Here is an 18522-nt window from a genome sequence, read left to right on the forward strand (position 1 = left end):
GGTTGCACGCGGGGCGCGGCCGCGCTCAGCACAAACGCGCGGACTCTGTTTTGTATCTAAATCTTTATTAGAACAATCCCCAAGAGCTGTAAAACAGTGAAGTAGCAACAAAATTAAATATTAAACACTTCCGTTATCAAAGATATTTAAACAATACGTTCCTATTTCTGCATAGCAGAAGCAAACAGGTTTTAGAGCTCAAACTGTCATGCTCATGTTAATTTGGTTTCGGCAAGAGAATAATACAACCCTAATAATCACGTTAATGAAACGGTAACCTCCCATTTCTTAAACCTTAAAGAGCCTTTTTTGCGATTTTACAACTCATCGTTTGGGACAAACACGTGGACTTTTTGTAGCATAGAGTAACAGACAATTTTAATATTAGTAGCACTCTTAAACATGAAGAAACAGTTATCTTTCTAATTTGATTACAGTGCAGTACAAATTATGTATTACCTCAAAAATCATCGCCTGTATCAAAAGTTAAAAAATTTAGAATAATTTATAAAACACTTCCAGAATAGCAAATTATCCATCTTGAAATGGAGAATGAACTTAATGAACACGCAAACAGATGTATCACAGTAACGTACTATGTATTTGCTAGCTTTTTTTCCTTCTATTTGAAGTAGGAAGAGCCCAGTTCTCCCCGCGGTTGCACAGGTACAACACGTATGACCACTGTAACTGAAAGCAGAATAGGCCCTACCCAGAAGTTCACTGTACCGTAAATTAAAGCTATAAAAAACATCTACAGTCTTGCATTGTTTTTATTGAATTATTTGCAACACCACAATTGTCATGGGTTTCCTCCCAGACCGCACAGCCTACTTCCACGATCCGACACCAGCAACGGGGAAATTGTGCGTGCTGCATTACGCAGTTCAAATACATCTGACATCTTTTCTACAACTCATTTTATATCAGTTAATTTGAAGTAAAGATAGCATTGTTTTTCCTAACTAGCCTTTTCTGTTTTGTAGTCTACATGGTGTGAATAAAACTTCAAAATATACGCCAGGTAAAATAATAGCCAGTAAGGCACTTTGTCAGAGAGGACACAGCTGTCCAGGCTGAGCAACTGGTCAAAGGGAGACATTCTACGTTACCGAACACAGTCAGTCTATTCTTCATAATCACTTCTCTGACAACCCATTTTTAGAAGAATACTTACTGACTGTCCCAGAATTGGCTTGACATTGCGTCCGCCAAAATCTTTTTCCTGTTCTACAGCAGAACATGCAACAGCAAAATATTTCGTGCTGTTAAATACTAATGTTTAAAAGGCTATTCAGCATCCTGGTAGCACCCAAGAATCAGCTGCTGAATAATACTTGGAAAAAAAACCCTCAGCATAAGGAATGATCTCATCTTTCTTGTTTCTTTGTTTTGTTTCAGGGGTCACTTTTTTCCTTTTTTTTAAACAAAATTTGAAGGCTTGACATCAAAACTTTGGTCTAAAACATGTAAATGAAAGCCATCCACTAATATGTCATAGGGAGACACAATGAATCCAGCCGGAACTAAACCAAACATGACTGCATGGATACGATAGCGGGTGTTTTCTACTGTCTCTTGGTTTCTATTCTGCTTGTTCGAGACCTTCAAGAGAGTTCTTTCTACTCGAGTAAAAGGGTCTTTCTGCAGAGCCACCCTGCCTTTCCAAAGCTTCTCACAGGAGAGGAGGCGCCCAGCCGAGGGGCTGAGCCCCTCGTGAGCGGCAGTACGACGGGCGCCCGCCGGGTTCTCAGTTCTAACATCTCCTCCTCTGCTGTGCTGTGCGCACAGAACAACCAGCCTTTTGTCACTTGTGTCACAGGGCTGGCCCGTGCCTCATGGAACGGGTGGACATTTTGTCACCGACTCCCGTGGGCTCAGGAGCAAAGCATGTATGACATATTTTACCGTGTTACAGATAGCCACGTGTTCCACTCTCTAAGGTGAAGGATGGAATTTTAAATTTTATACCAAATCAAGCAACAAAGTAAATGTCCAAACCCATAAAAGTCACTACTAGTACCTCCTCTGTGGTGTCAGTCTGCAGACTCTGGCCCACAGGATTAGTTAGGAACCATTACAATAAGCTAGTCTTAAAATATTTTAAGTGATTCTTTCCCAAGTAAATACTTGCATTAATTTCTACTTAATTCATTAATAGCAATTTATTTTTAAAAAGCCAATTTTAATATTAAATCATTATTATTTATTTATTCAATTTATTGATTACAAAATCTACATGGTATTGCTTTGTATTTTCACAGTTCTCATAATTATATCGTTAAGAAAATGGCTTTTAAATTTTCTTCTCAGAAATGATGATCACTTACATTCTAAATAATTTCACAAAATAGTGAGCGGAGCAAATTTATACATATATATTTTTACTGTATATAAATAATAATACATTTTAAAACTTTAAGTTTTAGAAATTCCTTTAGTAAATGCATAGGTTTATTAAAAAAGTCTTCTAATCAAATAACTGTATACTATTTCTATTATGTTTTATTCCTAGTAAACTCTATGGTTACATTCATATGATAAAAAAAGCACGCTGTATTCAGAAATACACTTTTTCAGTTGAGCTCCCAGTAAGACACTCAAGTCCAGTAGAAATATAGATTACTTAATGCAGTTTCTTTAGCTGCAAACCGATCACACAGTAGTATTAAAAAAAAAAAAAAAAAAAGCTTTAGCACGTGGACTGTAATCAGACCAGCAGCTTTTGTAATCACAGAATGGTGACACATACCCCCAAAAGTTACTGACTTAATTCTCAGAAGAAATTAGAATAATGGGGGTTTGTATATTCAATGCCACGCACATAATGAGAAAGGAATGATGACGATGATGAAAGACTTCAGAAAAAATCAGACTCTTGACTGATGAAGGTAGGTTTCTCAGCCCTTTCTGAAAGTCAGGTTTACTCTAGGGTATCTCAAGAGGGGTTATCAAAAACTGAAGGTGCCCACAATCAGTAGTTACATCTGAAACTGTACGCCTTTATTTCACATTATTTGAGTCCTAAACTGAACCACTCATTTCTGCTTCAGGGGAAAGGGCTGCGGTGCCCAATGGATCACAGAGAATGCATACGGGTATCCTGTCACTTGCACCTCAGCTGACAGGATTTCAAGATCCTGCCATGCCCATGACTGCAAGTGTGTGGGTGGTAACCACTTGTGCACCAACGTGACCCCAGACCTGTTGCGTGAAGGACAGTATTTCTGCCTTTGTAGCGATGACAGTCATCACAAACTGGAGCCATAAGTTAGAGAGCAAAACCACTTTGGGATGTGGATCATCAGTAAATTTTCCCCAGAAACTTGCATTCAAATCACCTGGAAAGGAATTTGCCTTTCTCTTTGTGACACCAATGGACTCCTGGGGCTAGAAAAGTATTTCCAGGCGCTGAACTCCTGTAACAGATCTGGCAGAGGTATGGCACACGCCACTGCGGACAGTAATGGAATACGGTGGAATCCATGAAAACTAGGGGCAGGCCTCAGTACGGTTGGGTCCTTGGGCATCCATGAGACTAATAAATGAAAACCTTTTCAGCTCAGCTCATGGCACTAACAGACTTGAGAAGTACGCCAGTGTAAGACTTTTTCCATGAGCAGAGCTGTTACTAACCTCAGTGACAGTTCTACTAATGGGAGGGTCATAGAACCGAACAGAATGTTAATGTGCTTTCTACCAACAGGTTTTGTACTACTGACCAGACAAATTTAATAATCAAAAAGCAAACTAAATCTTTTGGAGCATCTTTCGGTAGCTAAATAATTCATCCTGTGTCATGAGAAGAGCCGAGTTCAATGTCTTAATACCTTACTGCGTGAGCCACTGAGAGCCTGGAGACCTGCAGAAAGAGCACACCTGGCTCTCAGCAGCCGTACAGTCATTACAATGTCTTGTTAAGAAGCCCTTCTGAGCTAGGCAGAGGCAATGGAATTCCTTGTGCACATATATGGGCCAGGACTTTCTTCCAAGGAAAAAAAGACTGCATTTGGTTTTCCTTTCAGTGAAGCTCAACTTCCTCATAATGTAGAACACAATCAGAGACTCGTTAGAGATAGAGGGATATTAACACAAGTGCATCTCTCTTAGACATCAGCTAAAAATGATACATTCGCCATCTTGTACCAGATGAAACCTCATTTGTGTGAACCACAAATCACTTCCAGTGCAGTGGGACCTTCTCTCAGTTATACCATCTTTTAAGCACAACTCACAGAAAACTTCACTTTAAGCAGTATCAACTATAGTCTTCTCTGACTACCTTCTTTGGGACCTGCAGGGTACCATCATTTCTTAAAAGACGCAGTGGTGGATGTGATTAAAATATAAGGGAATCATTAATGCATGTATAATCACAGTTTAAATAGCTGTGAACCAGCTTTTACAGAAAAATACAATCATAGCACCATATTTACAAATTTAGTACCATCTCCCAGTTAACTAGAGAGTCTTGAACTATCTTTTTATGGCTAATTAGGTTATATGGTAGTGCTTTCAAAAAATTGCCTGAATTTCTTTTACAAATATACACTTATAAAAAGAAACATTATCAAAACTGCTGTCATCTAAGGCAGCAACTTGTGTTACAAAAATTATTAAAACATCATTATAGACTTAAAAAAGCTTCAAATTTACATTTTCCTTTTCATAGGCACTCTATAAACTAAAACGTGGCCTTATTTTCACAGCTGTTAGTTTAAGCATTTAAACTTGTTAAATGTTACCAATGTTGCTCATTTTTTTAGATATAAGCAAAAGGAAAAAAGAATCACCCATTAACCAGAAGCATAATTTACAGTTTTTACTTTTGCCTACTTTATACACGTTTTGCTTAAAAGTGACACTGTTTTGATGTTGAGGTTTAGTGTATGTTATCCCACTGCCTTCTTAGGGCTTAGTTCCTTCTTCCCTAGAATTCGGTGAAGGCTAGCTGACATGAAGTAGGGTTTTGCTGTAGATCCATCATTTCTTTCCAGGTCTTCACCTGAATTTACACAGCAAAAGCAGCCAAAAGAGCAAACAGCAGTACAACCACACACACACAGACACAGCGAGAGAGAATTGAAGAAAGGAGAGAGCAGAAGACCCAACATTAAAAAAAAATCTCAATCAAGGCAATTTAGCTGTGTTGTTAAGTTGATGAAGGACACTATAAAATTTCTATTTTCTCAAACCAGAAGAGGTTTTACACAAAGCAGAGACAAACATCTAGCCATTTTCAAATGACAGCAATATATCCTTTTTATTCTCCAGTTCTTTGGTTTGGCAGTATAGGTGGAAATTTTCAGAAACACTCATGCCTCCACTGAAGCCTGGCATTTTGGCTACTTCTTGCTAGAAAATTCGTCCCAAAGAGAGCTGTGGATTTAAGCACTTTTTAAAACTGGACCCTTTTTCACTGCCTAAGATAAAGGTCTTTTGAAAACCTGATGCCACAAGTGCACAATATTCTATATCATCTCCTGCTGTCCATTACTGAATGGAAGCATGGGAAGCAAAGCAGAATATGAATTTAAAATAACGAGGCAGACGTATTACTTTTTTTCCTACAGAAGGTCATGACTAAATCACTGGTCTGGGTTCAGCCCTGTGTTTATGCCATGCAGCAGTCACAGACCAGTGAAACAATTTCACACTGATGGGCAATCTGGAAGGCGTGTGCAGTGAAGCACAGTCATTGCAACTGCAACCCTGCAGAGGCAGACAGCTGTATCTGCAAAGCCAAAAAGAGAGCACTAGTTGTAAGGAATGGCCAAATTGGTTAGAGGAAGCAAATCTTCATGTACCTCCATGGCAGTATATACCATGTGTCTTTGGAATAAATTAAAAAGAAAATCTGTTAATTTTTTTAGTGCACCAAAAAACTTTCTAAATTTTATTAGTTTGATCAATTTCCATGTAATTCTAAATAATAGTAATCATTTATTTATGTATTTATTTTATGGTTTCGCTTATCTCTTGGAGTGTTATTAGTGCTATGTCTGCCTGTGATCATGTTTGTTTAGAACCAAAGTCCATAACTCGAGATAAATAGGATGTAGCTCTCAACTAGACATCAATTTTCAGTTTTCTGACTGATTTTGTTCCTGTGATTCTTTGGCAGCCCAGTATTTCCAGAATCACTGCTAACCTTAGTTCCTAGGGAAGCAGGGTTAAGAAGGTGAGCCTTTAAAGAAAAGAAAGAATTTATGCTATTGCAAGAGGAGAATCAGTATTACCATGTTCATCTTGCCTCAGTGATCCACTGTGCAAATGATAGATCAAGCCTATGACTATTTCAGTATTCCCTTAATATTCTCAAATAATTCACCAACTGCAAGAACAATCACTGCCATGTAACTTCTACTTGGACCTACCAGAATGACTTTCATTATAGAAAAACTGTATCTTTATTTCTTTAATTCAGTAAATCTAGCAAATGGAATGTATTTTGTAATAAGTACATCCTCTTCTTACAATCATGTCCTAATTTGAGACCAACAGATTTCTTTTGTGATTTCAGTATTCTCTGACTGGACACATTGAACAGCAGTCCCTTTGAAAGTGCCCATGATTGCTTGCCATTGGGGAGTCCAAGGGACAGATAGTTTTTAAAAAGGTATTTCACTCAAATTTGAAGGATATTCAGCATAATACTTTGTTCAGGGCTATTAAGCTGAAAACAAAGGACCACCTATATACCAAAGAATAACTTTGTTATTAACAAGAGGTTTGAGTGAATCATTGCTGTACAGGGCTCTTTACAAAGCACCCAGTAGCAAACTGTTAATGAAAGTTAAGGAACATCTGAAAAACAAAAGCCAGATATCCCCATGAGCCATATAGCTACCTTCCATTACATAAACTAAACTAATTAACTTTGAATACTAAAACACTTCTGCATTGAAGAATGCATCAAGGAGCCAGTCTGAAAAGCAGAAGCAGTTCGTTTTTCACACAGTCTGCTAGCATGTCACCAGAATTCTGTAAGGAACGGATAAGGTAGTTTTCTACTCCTCTTCCCATGACTTGCAGGTATTAGTGAAAGAAAATGTAGTACTTACAAAAGCAGAGGAAAAGCGTGTCGACACACATTGCATAGACGCTGAAGAACCCGTGTGCAACTAGGTAGGAGCCAATAATGACCGTCTACAAAAAACAAACCACAGTAAAACCCCAAATTTAGTTTGGCACTGATGTGGCAGTGTTAACACAAGTCAGAAGCCTAGTCTGCTGAGCAAATTTGGAAGGATTTAATGGCAGCCCTGTAATTCTGCCCAAGGTTACTACTGCTGTGGAAAGGGATCACAGGTTCAAGACACTGTATCCTAACATGCAGTAGCTGCTAGTTTTCCAGCTGCCAAATTGGAGCCATTTCAACCCCCAAAGAGAATACATGCCAAGAACATTCTGAACTCCTTCAAGACTATTCTCAAGACCCACTCATGCTAGAGATGTTCCAGAGTCTACGGGGGCTACAAAAGGAGAAAGAGATGCATCACAAGTCCCTTCCACTAGAAGCCACACTGTCATTGGTGCCTCACCACCAGCCTTTGTGTCTGGGAAGTCTGAGCAAAGCAGATGTGAAACCTAATTTTTCTGAAGGTGCAGGGTCACTGCAGTGCCACTTCTGCCTGACAGATCCAGAGGACTAGAGTGTGGCAGATCAGTCCTCACGTCAGTGGATAGTATGCCACTGAGAGGATGACAACAGGAGCTGTTACCAGACCATGCCCTGAGTAGTCTGAGCACCTCAAACTGCCCTCAGTGGTCAGGAGATCAGAAGGTTGCCTTACCAACAATGGTACCCAGTAGTAATTTAACGTTGGTGCTTCCTGTGCAAAGACTGGTATTCTCTGTGTGAAGAAAAAGAACGCAAGGACACCTGCAAGAAGCACAGAAGATTAGTGATTCCTATGCTAACTCTGATTTCCTAACACCTAAAGAATGGATGAGACAAAACAAACAGACAACAGATCCAAGGCTCATTTAAGTAAGAGTTTGTAAACAATAAATTCCTCAATACTAATTATCTGCTGAATCTGTATTCTGACAGAAGAGATATGTAAATGAATCAATTACCATAAAGATATTCATGGGCCCAGAAAGACTTTAATGAATTGTTGTTTCATCATTCTACTGTATTTAATAGCAAAATTAATAAATAATTATAAACAAGGCAATGACATGGGATAACAAAGACCTTTGGGTGGATCTTTTCTAAAATAAAAAAAGAGTGAGCAAAATTCTGCTGCTTTAAATTTTATTGCTTGAAGAAATACTTAAGTATTTCAGATTAAAAGGAGAAATGACGGTGCTAGTGATAAGCACGACAATAAGTTTAGAACAGACCATCCACAACAGGAATTGCCCAAAGAATTTATTCTCAAGGAGGACAGAGACATGAATTAATTTCAGTATTTCATGGCTTACATTTCAGAGAATATGTTTCAAATCAAATTTGCCACCCCAGTTTGAAAGTCATTCTACAGTAATGACAAAATATTTCAGATCTGTTCTTGGTACTAATTTTCAACTTTTGATTAAAATATAATTAATTACTAATCTTTTAAAGTATACAGAATACCAAATACGGTTATTTGTAAAATAATGTTTTGAAACTGCTGTGACAATTTAGAAAAACCATAAGGGAATATTGCCAACTTGAATTTCTGAAAGTGCTTCATTTAAAAAAAAAAAAATCACTTTTCTGTGATAAATAATATATCTTGATATTTACTGATAACTAAGAAAACCCTATAAGGATGTTAGAAATATTCTATTTCTTTTACTATAGCTTATAGCTATAATGGGCTTGAATACAGCAGAGCTTCAGGCCCACCTCCTGCAGACCTGCACCACCTCCTCTTGTATGCATGCTGTCTACTACCAGGTGAATCTCATTTGCAATTTTATTCAGTTCTTACGAAAGGAGAACTGATTGTGGCTGACTTATTGGATGTGAATTTGGTTTGATCCAGCTATGATGCTTTGGCCACAGAAGTCCTTGCACCAGCCACACATTCAAGAGCAGTAAAAGCAATTATGGAAAAGATGCTGTCAACAAAACAGTGGGGAAGGGGGGAAAAAAAGAAAAATATATTTTAGTTCAATCTTGCAAATCCTGGAAACACAGGAACAGCTTCCCAAATAATCAGACGAATAAGAACCTCCAGTTGTTAACTACGCATATACGAATACGGCAGGCATACTTGTAGGTACCAGAAAATAGAACATACCATTTGGAAAAAATCGATTAGCTTACCTACACCACCGGCAACAAGAATTTTCCCCAGGAATAAAAGAAAGTCTGTAACTTTGTCCAGAACTGCAACTCTGTTCAGCAAAGGACAAATGATACATAATCATCACAAACCAGACATTTGTATTCTTTCTCCTTAAAACTATGGATAATTGACAAAACACAACCAAGAAGCTGTCTTCTGCTGGTTTCACAGGCTGACAATACAACAATGCAGAAGCACAACACTGAGATGGGCTTTGTTACAGCCTAATCCCATGAGGCAAAAAAGCACTGAGCCTCTTGTTGAGTTAGGCCTTAATGTGGCAATACTGCTACAGCACTTGAAGACTGTTTATTGCTCTTGCTGCTTAAAAAAACCAAAACAAAACATCAAAATACTTTTATTTCAGCCTTTCTACTAGTGTCACAGATAAGCCAGCCCAGAAGAGGCAAAGTACACACCAAAACAAAAAGCAATGTTTGTGTAGATTGCTGGTAGGTTGTCTTTTCACTTGGTCCTATCTGGCCACATTTCATGTCCCCATAACATGCCAAAGCTACTATTTTAAGATATCATGGTACAACACTGAAGGCAGGAGGCCTCAAAGCAGGGAGACAATCACAGATAAATGAATGAAGGTAGACAGAAAAATTGACAGTAAATCTGCAGCCCTCATTGAAAGCAACAGCAGGGAGTTTCTGCTCGAAATCCTGCCAGTCTCTCTTATCAGAAACTGCAGGTAAATAATGGGATGGAAAATGAACTTTGTTATCATCAGCCTCTTAACAGCGCTGAAGGCTATGGAGATGGTAATATACAGCACTGACTACCATGAAAGATAAACGTTAAGAAATATTAAAGAGAACAAATCATCATTAACCTGTCATAATTCAGAATTAGCAAAATACACAAGATCAAAAAAATCTCTGTTTGAAACAATAAAATTATATGCCTGGCTTTTAGCTATTGCTCTTACTGATTAAGAGCAAAAGCACAAAGGACAGTGAGGTGATGTTCTGAAAGGAAACGAAGGCAGCTTCTCTTTCCTATTGCACAGGCACTACATGGTGTGGACACCACCGTACCGATATTAACACAGGATAACAGAATGAATGAACTCCATTCTCCCACCTCCAATCCTTTCCTCTTCTTTCTTAAGCATTGTTTCCATTTTCCTGTCTTTCAGCCTCCCCCTCCATTCCTCTCCTCCTCCCAGTCCTTTGCTTAATAATTTAAACCACCTAACCAGTTTTACTGTGTCTCTTGCTCGGTAATTAGATTGTCTGCTATTGCATCAACATGGCCTGCTTCTAAGTTATTCTCCCATTATTTTTTTATCTCACAGTAGTACAGGAAGAGCCATGAGAAATGAAGAAAAGTACTGATGAGAACAGGGAGTTTGGCAGGAGTCTTGGTAGTGGGGAAAAGGGCCAGGGGAGTTCCCAGCACCAGGGGACATCTGGTTATGTTAAAGATACTGGTTTTGAAAGCAAAGTACTCTCTCTTCTTTACTGCCACTCTCTGACACCCCATAAGCTTTCTGGATGAATCTGAAGACTTAGGTCTTTCTGCTTTCCTTTTCACGAACGGTGAGCAGACCAAAGCTCAAGAAACACACATACAGCAGATGATGAGCACCCCATTCCTGTATATCCCTAGATCTCCTCTCAGGGGCTCCATTGGTTCCTTGGAGGCACCGTTACAATCTACTGGGTGCTTATGAATTTAAAAGAGCAACAAAACTATTAGATTATATCAACTTTGCATAGGTTACTGTACTGGACAGCCTGCTGTTACACACTGAGTGTTAGAAGTGAGGGCCATGTCTGAGGACAGAAGCTGTTTACAATAATATTTGGAGGAGATGTGGGACAGGAAAGAAGTATGTCTTCAGAGTGCAATAGCAGGAAATCCTGACGTTTCCAAGGACTGGGAGATGGCCCCTTACCTCACCACATTCCGCATGAGCAAAAAGAATGCTTCCTTTGCCGAGGTGCAGAAGTTTTTACCATATATGGCAATCTGCAAAATAATAGTAGCTGTTAAGTATTTTAAATAATTAGGATACCTCCTTGTATGCCAGAATCTTACTGCGTGTAATGCATAGTTCTCTGTAATATGTGGCCTTGAAACTCAGATTAACATAAAGCACTTCCCCCAGTCATCTGCTACCCCTCAATGCTTCCCACCAGGTTGGGACAGAATATTATCCATCTTTCCCCTTCAAATCACCTGGTGATGAGCATGCCACCCCTTGTGATCTTGCAGGAAGCAGACTCAGTACTTAGTTTGCCAAGTAGAGCAAATAAGGTACTTGCTGAGGGATTCTTCTCACTTTGCTAGTTACCTACACTAGATTTATAGTCAGTGGAAAGGAACAGGCACTCATAGAGCAAAAATGAGTTGACGCCTGTAGGTATCTCCTTGGACCTGATGCTCCTCTCACTTAAGAAGAAATCAGCAATACCAGTATCAAAGTCGGTGGATTTACATCAGCATAAAGTAAAGCAGCTAAAGTTTTCAGGAACAAAACCATTTCTTCTTCCTGGAATAGTGTCCACAAGGGTAAGATATACTAGAACAGCTCTTAGTGCAGTCAGTTTACCAACTGTAAACAAGACAGTCAAAAAGAATACTTCCTCTTCAAGATGCCATTAATTTGAAACATCAATTGCATGAACATGGGTTATAATGGACCTATCAGAGCTACCTCCTTTGGGATAACAGGTCCATGACTGTACCATTCAATCACTGAAATTGCTTCAAGTCAGAACATCCAAGGCTGAAATCTGTATGTTTATTTAGGTGAAAATCTGGAATTTCTCTTCTGGAAGATAAGGAGGGTTATTTTAGAGTAATATCGCTGCTGCTGCTAGTAGAATTTGTGCTTTTAACTTCCAGGAGGAAATACAGATACCACATGCCTTCTGACCTCCTTATTCAAACACTACCTCCAAACAGAAGTGTCATCAAGATGCAGTCTGAAACAAGCTAATATTCCTGTTGAATTCCTTATTCAAACACTGCCTCCAAACAGAAGTGTCATCAACATGCAGTATGAAACAAGCTAATATTCCTGTTGAAATCAGGACTTCAATTGCTGAATCAGAGGGGGAGTTAACCAGTTATGCCATCCCTTCCCACTTACTTTGGGGGGCTGAGGGGAATGGACAAGGACAGGCATGAAAAGAGGCTGAGTTTAGAAGAAGAAAAAAAAAAGATCTTACTTTTTCACGGTAGGACCACATGCATTTCCTGAAAACTCCCATAAATCCCATTATTTATTCAGCAGATTCTAGTACTGCTGGTTGTCAACCAACTAGTAGTGGCTATGGTATTTTAGTGTCCCAGATAGGGGAGACCACATGCAGAGACAGCACATACCATGATGTAGGCATTTCTGTTTATAAATTTTAAGAATTTTTCCAAACACCAGAAACAGCATTTGAGGCAGCAGAGTAGAAATCTAGTGAAGGAGTTCTGTGTACCTGAAAAAAAGGGGAGAGTACATCATACGTAGAACTCACGAACACTCTTCAGAACATAGAAAGCTATTCAGAAGAAAATCTTAAATTGTGACAAAAGCAGAAACATTATTTATTGTCTTCTAGGTATGGACTCTCTTTCTCAATGAAATTTAGCTCACTAGCTTTCAATTAGATCAGATCCACATCCCGCATGAACTTTGCATTAAGTTCCCAAGGATATAGACTCAATTTGAGTAAATCAGCACACATTCACTGGCTTCAAAGGGAACTACAGTGGCTAAAAATAATGTGGAATTAATCTCTTTTCATTGCTGAAGAAACATCTTGAGAAAATAAGGAAGTAATTTACCAAAGGAGGTCTTAATAACACAGAGCAGATTCATAAATCTCACCTTTCAGTTTGTGATCCAAGTACTCCAGTATTACTCTAATAAGCTGGACAATTGCAAGAATTAAGGCTCCAAATGCCAACGAACCTGTATGGTATCTAAACAAAATAAATGACTGTTATATTGCACATACGTGTATATGTACAATTATATACATATATGCGTATGCGTGTGTACATATATATAAATAAAATTCTAACTGGAGGAAGGTCCATTAGTGGGAATTACATATACTAATGGACCTTCATTCTGATCCACCAGAGAGAGGAACAGGATGAAGCCATTGGTGCTGTTGGTGTTTGTGTGAGTGCTGTGTCTGTCTGTCTGTCAATCTGTGTGGCCAGCTGTGTATATATGTGTTGTATACATGTGCGCCTACTGGGAATACCTGCTCAGCCTTGTAATTGGTTGGACCTGGCGGCGTGGAGCTGCAGCAGCCTTGCTGCTATTGGGCTACAGGATTCAGTCTCCTCCTAACAACTACATTTTCCTGACTGTACTGGTTTTGGATGGAACAGAGTTAGTTTTCTTCATACTAGTTTGTACGGTGTATGTTTTGGATTTGTGATGAAAACAGCATTGATAACACACTGATGTTTTAGCTATTGCTGAGCAGCGTCAAGGCCTTTTCTGCTCCTCACCCTGCCCTGCCAGCAAGCAGGCTGGGGGTGCACAAGAAGTTGGGAGGGGACACAGCTGGGACAGCTGACCCCAACTGACCAAAGGGATATTCCATACCATATGGTGTCGTGCTCAGCAACAACAGCTGGGGGGAAGGAGGAGGAAGAGGGGGATGTTTGAAGCTATGGAGTTTGTCTTCCCAAGTCACCGCTACACATGATGAAGCCCTGCTGTCCTGGAGATGGCTGAACACCTGCCTGCTGATGGGAAGTAGTGAATGAATTCCTTGGTTTGCTTTGCTTGCACACACAGCTTTGCTTTACCTATTAAACTGTCTTTATCTCAGCCCACGCATTTTCGCGCTTTCACCCTTCCAATTCTCTCCCCCATCCCACTGTGGGGAGTGAGCGAGCGGCTGCGTGGGGCTTGGCTGACTACTGGGATTAAACCACAATGCTGATTAATCATTTCCATTCAATATTCTAAGTCTGGCTTCCCTAGATGCAAAAAGAGCACTTGTTGGATACATGACAAGGCTCACATCCAGCTCCACAGTCTTACCGTATTGCTCGTCCAAATGAAGAGAAGAGTGGCCACAGTGGAATATCAGCTGGTTTTCGAGAGGCCCAGTAATAAGAGGCAAAGGCACCAGCAAGGGTACACTGACCCAGTGCAATTGCAAAGTTCACCAGCCAGAGAAAGACAAAGGCATTGGCTAACTGGAAGATGAAGATGTACTTATGATACAGGCTTTCTCCTCCATAAAAAGCAAAAGTACACTGAGCACCCGGACACAATTTAGTCACATTGGTTGTGTTAAAAGTCTGTATAGAAGGAAAAATAAACAACACAATGGTAAGCAATGAATTCTGTGTACACAGTCTCTGAAGTTTAGCAGCTTAATACAAATAACATAATTCTGCTTGATGTTTCATTAGCTCATTCAACACCGCACTCCAATACTATGTAACATATTTACATATTTAAGGATTCATATTAATGTCTTATGCAGGTGCTTAACTTTATGCAGTTAGCAAACAGGGCTGTTTACCACATGCCTGAAACCTACATAAATGGAATCTGAATTTCAGAAATCTACTTTTAAGATACATAAGCACTTCAGTTTCATTAAAGAAAACCTGCTCACATTAAAAAAAAAAAAAAATTATTTGAAAACCAGAGGCCAAATCTCAGTTTGGGTAAATCACCACAGTTGAACTGAAATCAGCTGAGCTATGCCATTTTATACAAGCTGTGGATGTAGTCACAATTTCCTTTACCTATCTCAGAGTATTAAAACAGGAGCAGTCTTTACATTTAATTACTTTTCCCTATTTTTATTGTTCATTTCATGTATTTGCTCAGTTTGGGCATGAAATAAAACCAGTCAATTTCTCGTCCCTTTCTTTTTAGCGTTCAGACATCAGCAGGGTGGGGAATTGTTTGGGATATACATAACCACAGCAGTACATTGAAATTTAAACACCTGAAAATAACCCTGCTGTAACATTTGATAAATATTTCTAGTTTTCAAAAAATACTTAAATTCAGCCCCACAGTCAAGTCAAAACATTTGACTGAAGACAAAACAAACAAAAAAAGACAAATATTTTTGGAGCTTCATAAAGGTCATTGCTGTGCCATAAGAACCCCAATATTTAGCCAAGCCTCTGCTTCAAAACATGGCTAGTCCTTGGGCAAGTTTGAGGCACAGCTTTCAAAGTCTCACATTGCCTTTTGAGGACCATGAAATAGAATCCTCATGAATTCAAGAACACCTTTCCAAATAAACCTGTATTTCTGTGTCTTCCTTTCTCACCCTGTAAATTAGAACAGTTAATATTTACCTGCCTCACAGGACAGTTTAGCAGAAAAATTAGTTTATGTCTGTAAATTGCTTTGAACAAAGAAGTGTTATCTGAACACTAAGTACTATTTTCACATTTAACATGAGGAAACGTTACTTAGAATATACGTATTTTCTACGAGCATTGCATTTAGTAGTGATTAAGAAATGCAATTAGTATAGCTCTCACTATAGGTAAGTATTTGTTACACTTACCTCTGGGTCACAAGTCAGGTTTGCGTATTTGCACAGTGTTTGATTAGCCATTACTTTATACACAGGTTCTCCTGATGTAGCCAGAAAACTGAATGAAATATTTTAAGGAGGAATCACAGAATTGTAGACTTTGAGCAACTTCAGATTCTGCAGTGGGTAACCACTAGCTCTAAAGAACTTGTGCAGATAACAGAAAAACTGCTCTTGCTATGCAGCAATGTATATGAAGGGTTGATAGACAAGACTGAATACTCTCATTACTTAGAGAACTAAGGCAAACTCCATCCCAGAGCTGTAATAACTCCTGACCAGAGTGGGCAAGGGAAATAACCTTGAAAGTTGACTCAGTCTCTCCTGCACATCTACTTTTGACAAGGCAGATTATGCAGTAGTTCTTTGACAGTTCGTATTTTGGTGGAAGTAGACACAGAGCATAAGGATAAATTAACATTGTCCTGAACAGCAACAACTGACCCTCTTTGCATGTGAAAGAACAATTTGTTTTCAAAAACCAACTTTCCCCTTTCGGATACCTTGCAAACCCTTGCTGTTCTGGGAACAGACAGACAGTGGTTGCTGTTATGCAATTTAGAGAGGACTCAGTGTACTGTATGCACTCTGTATTCTCTCACTCCTTTCCTATACTTTTCTGAACAAAACACACTTGGAGCCCACCCCACCCCCAGCTAACTAAAAGACCATTAACATCAGGCCTACAGAGCATGCAGCACATTAAAGACCATATTCACTCTTTGCTGAGGGCCCTTTTTTACCCCTTGAAGTCAACCTTATGTAGTACACAAGGCCTTGTATGATCCCCCTGCCTTGGCATGAATTTTAGTCCAGTTATTTTTAGTGAAATTAAATTCATTGTCCGATTTGTACATCACATGCAAAGTGCAGTGAGGAAGAGTGCATCAGTGCAGCAAATGCTAAGTGACCAAATAACCCTCTTAATGCTTGTTTGGTTAAGGCGAAAGCAGAGAATTATCTGGTCTTGCAGACCAGACGACTGTTCCTCCAGAGAGGTACACAGACAGAAGGATACACAGCTGTCACAGCCCAGTAGGAAATACAAATTGCAATGAGTATGAAGGTGACGATTGGGTAGAACAATGTAGACATTATATAGCCAATAGCCCTATGAAAGAAACAAAACATATTAGTAAGCCACAACAATTTAAGAAACAAGCTTTTTATCAGTCCTCTTCTAGCATCATCCTTTTTACTTTGAGCTCCTTGTTGATAGTGGTAGCATAATCTAGTGCTGGGATCTCAGAATACTGCAGGTTCTTTCTTCAAATGTCTTCACATCTTCACTTTGTCATTTCTACCGCTCCACTTTTATTGGCAGCACTACAGCCAACTTTATCAATTTGCTATGTTCAAGCTTGCCTTCTACTTCCTCCTTCTCCATTACTGCTTCAGAGATCCAGCTCTTTCCAGGTCACAAACCCATTTCAATCACATCTCTCTGCTGACTGCTGCAGACATTACCCTTTATTTCCTCATCCCACTCCGCTCAGTTCCTATGCCCTTCCTTCAGCTCCTACACACTTGAAATTACCTCTTGCTACTTTGTATTTGAGGATTCTGTTCCCAGCCCCTTTCCTGCTTTAAGTACTAACTATTTTGGGGCAGGGACATTCAACTTGTCTTTGTAATGCTGGGACATGCTAACACCTTCCTGTGACTATGTGACTTTCCTTGCATGTGCCATAAATGAGTGGTGCTTGCCTTTTGCTGTTGACAGCTTAGAGAGCTCCTTTTAACATCAAGGCTGATGTTTTAGAGGCTGACATTCTACTCATACTTCTTGTGGCTAGAATGCGACTAGTGAGCAGGAACTTGAGCATGCCAGTTCCTACTCTGCCAGGGACGACTCCTCTGGAAAAGAGTGAGTTGATACAGCCCCTCTGGGTAAACTGGCTGCAGCTATCTCAGAGGCAAACACCTCCAGCTGGGTATCTCACTGGATGTGATTTCAGAGAGCGTGTGTTTTGTTCACTGAAGCTTACAGGTTGTTCTCTACCTCTTCCCATTACTCTAAATTTTCTTTCCAGTGACCCTGTAAGCTTATCACAAGCCTTTTTGTCTCTTATTATGTCCTATAGTATTTCTCCTATGACTTGTGGCACTTCCGATGCTATTTGTTTTATAGGAGGCAGTTTCCAGAGTGTAAAAGGAGACAAATTTACTCAGTTCCTGCTGCTAAACTAGTAAATGCTGGGGGGAATGCAAGGGAACTGTCATGGGCAATCAAGAGGTTAAGAGCAACACATCAATTTCTGTCTGAGTCTGGAGATGTAAAAGCCCATTAAGAGTCACACAGTCTTATGCTGTCTGAGAAATAATCACTACATATTAGCAGTGTTCAGCAGTTAATGGCAGGCCTCTTAGTTACCACTAAGACCATGGACAGTTACTCCAACAAACTGAGTAACAACTGTTAATTGTTTCTAACTATGGATTTCAAGTCAATTATTAGTATTAGAATTGTAATATTTTTGAAAGTGTAGTTAAAAGGTATTGAAAAATGTAATTTGATTTCCAGTCATTAGCAGCGTATTTTTGATCTTCCTGAATACAGAGCATGGTCTGTTAGGTTTACAGTAATTACATACAGTGTTTCACCTCATGCATTATGCATGAGAGTAAAAACGTCACCCTCAAGTGACCTTTCCATGCTGCTGAAAAACTACAGAATGTTATTACTT

At 39.3% G+C, this 18522-nt stretch overlaps 1 protein-coding gene across 1 annotated transcript in view; it reads right to left on the reverse strand.

Moving 5' to 3' along the window:
* Positions 1–4420: 4420 nt before the first annotated feature.
* The window catches only part of SLC44A5 (solute carrier family 44, member 5), a 55176-nt gene continuing 41074 nt past the window's right edge, over positions 4421–18522 (reverse strand). Inside the window, exons 13-22 of the mRNA XM_009320588.1 lie at positions 16854–16946; positions 15806–15893; positions 14305–14567; positions 13126–13220; positions 12630–12733; positions 11194–11267; positions 9266–9336; positions 7797–7885; positions 7065–7149; positions 4421–5005 (exon numbers count right to left, since the gene is read on the reverse strand). Of these exons, the coding sequence (XP_009318863.1) occupies positions 4893–5005; positions 7065–7149; positions 7797–7885; positions 9266–9336; positions 11194–11267; positions 12630–12733; positions 13126–13220; positions 14305–14567; positions 15806–15893; positions 16854–16946 (1075 nt within the window). The 3' untranslated portion in view covers positions 4421–4892. The remainder of the gene's footprint in view (positions 5006–7064; positions 7150–7796; positions 7886–9265; positions 9337–11193; positions 11268–12629; positions 12734–13125; positions 13221–14304; positions 14568–15805; positions 15894–16853; positions 16947–18522) is intronic.

This window comes from Pygoscelis adeliae, unplaced genomic scaffold, assembly GCF_000699105.1.
Source record: "Pygoscelis adeliae isolate BGI_AS28 unplaced genomic scaffold, ASM69910v1 Scaffold402, whole genome shotgun sequence".
Taxonomy (NCBI): Eukaryota; Metazoa; Chordata; class Aves; order Sphenisciformes; family Spheniscidae; genus Pygoscelis; species Pygoscelis adeliae.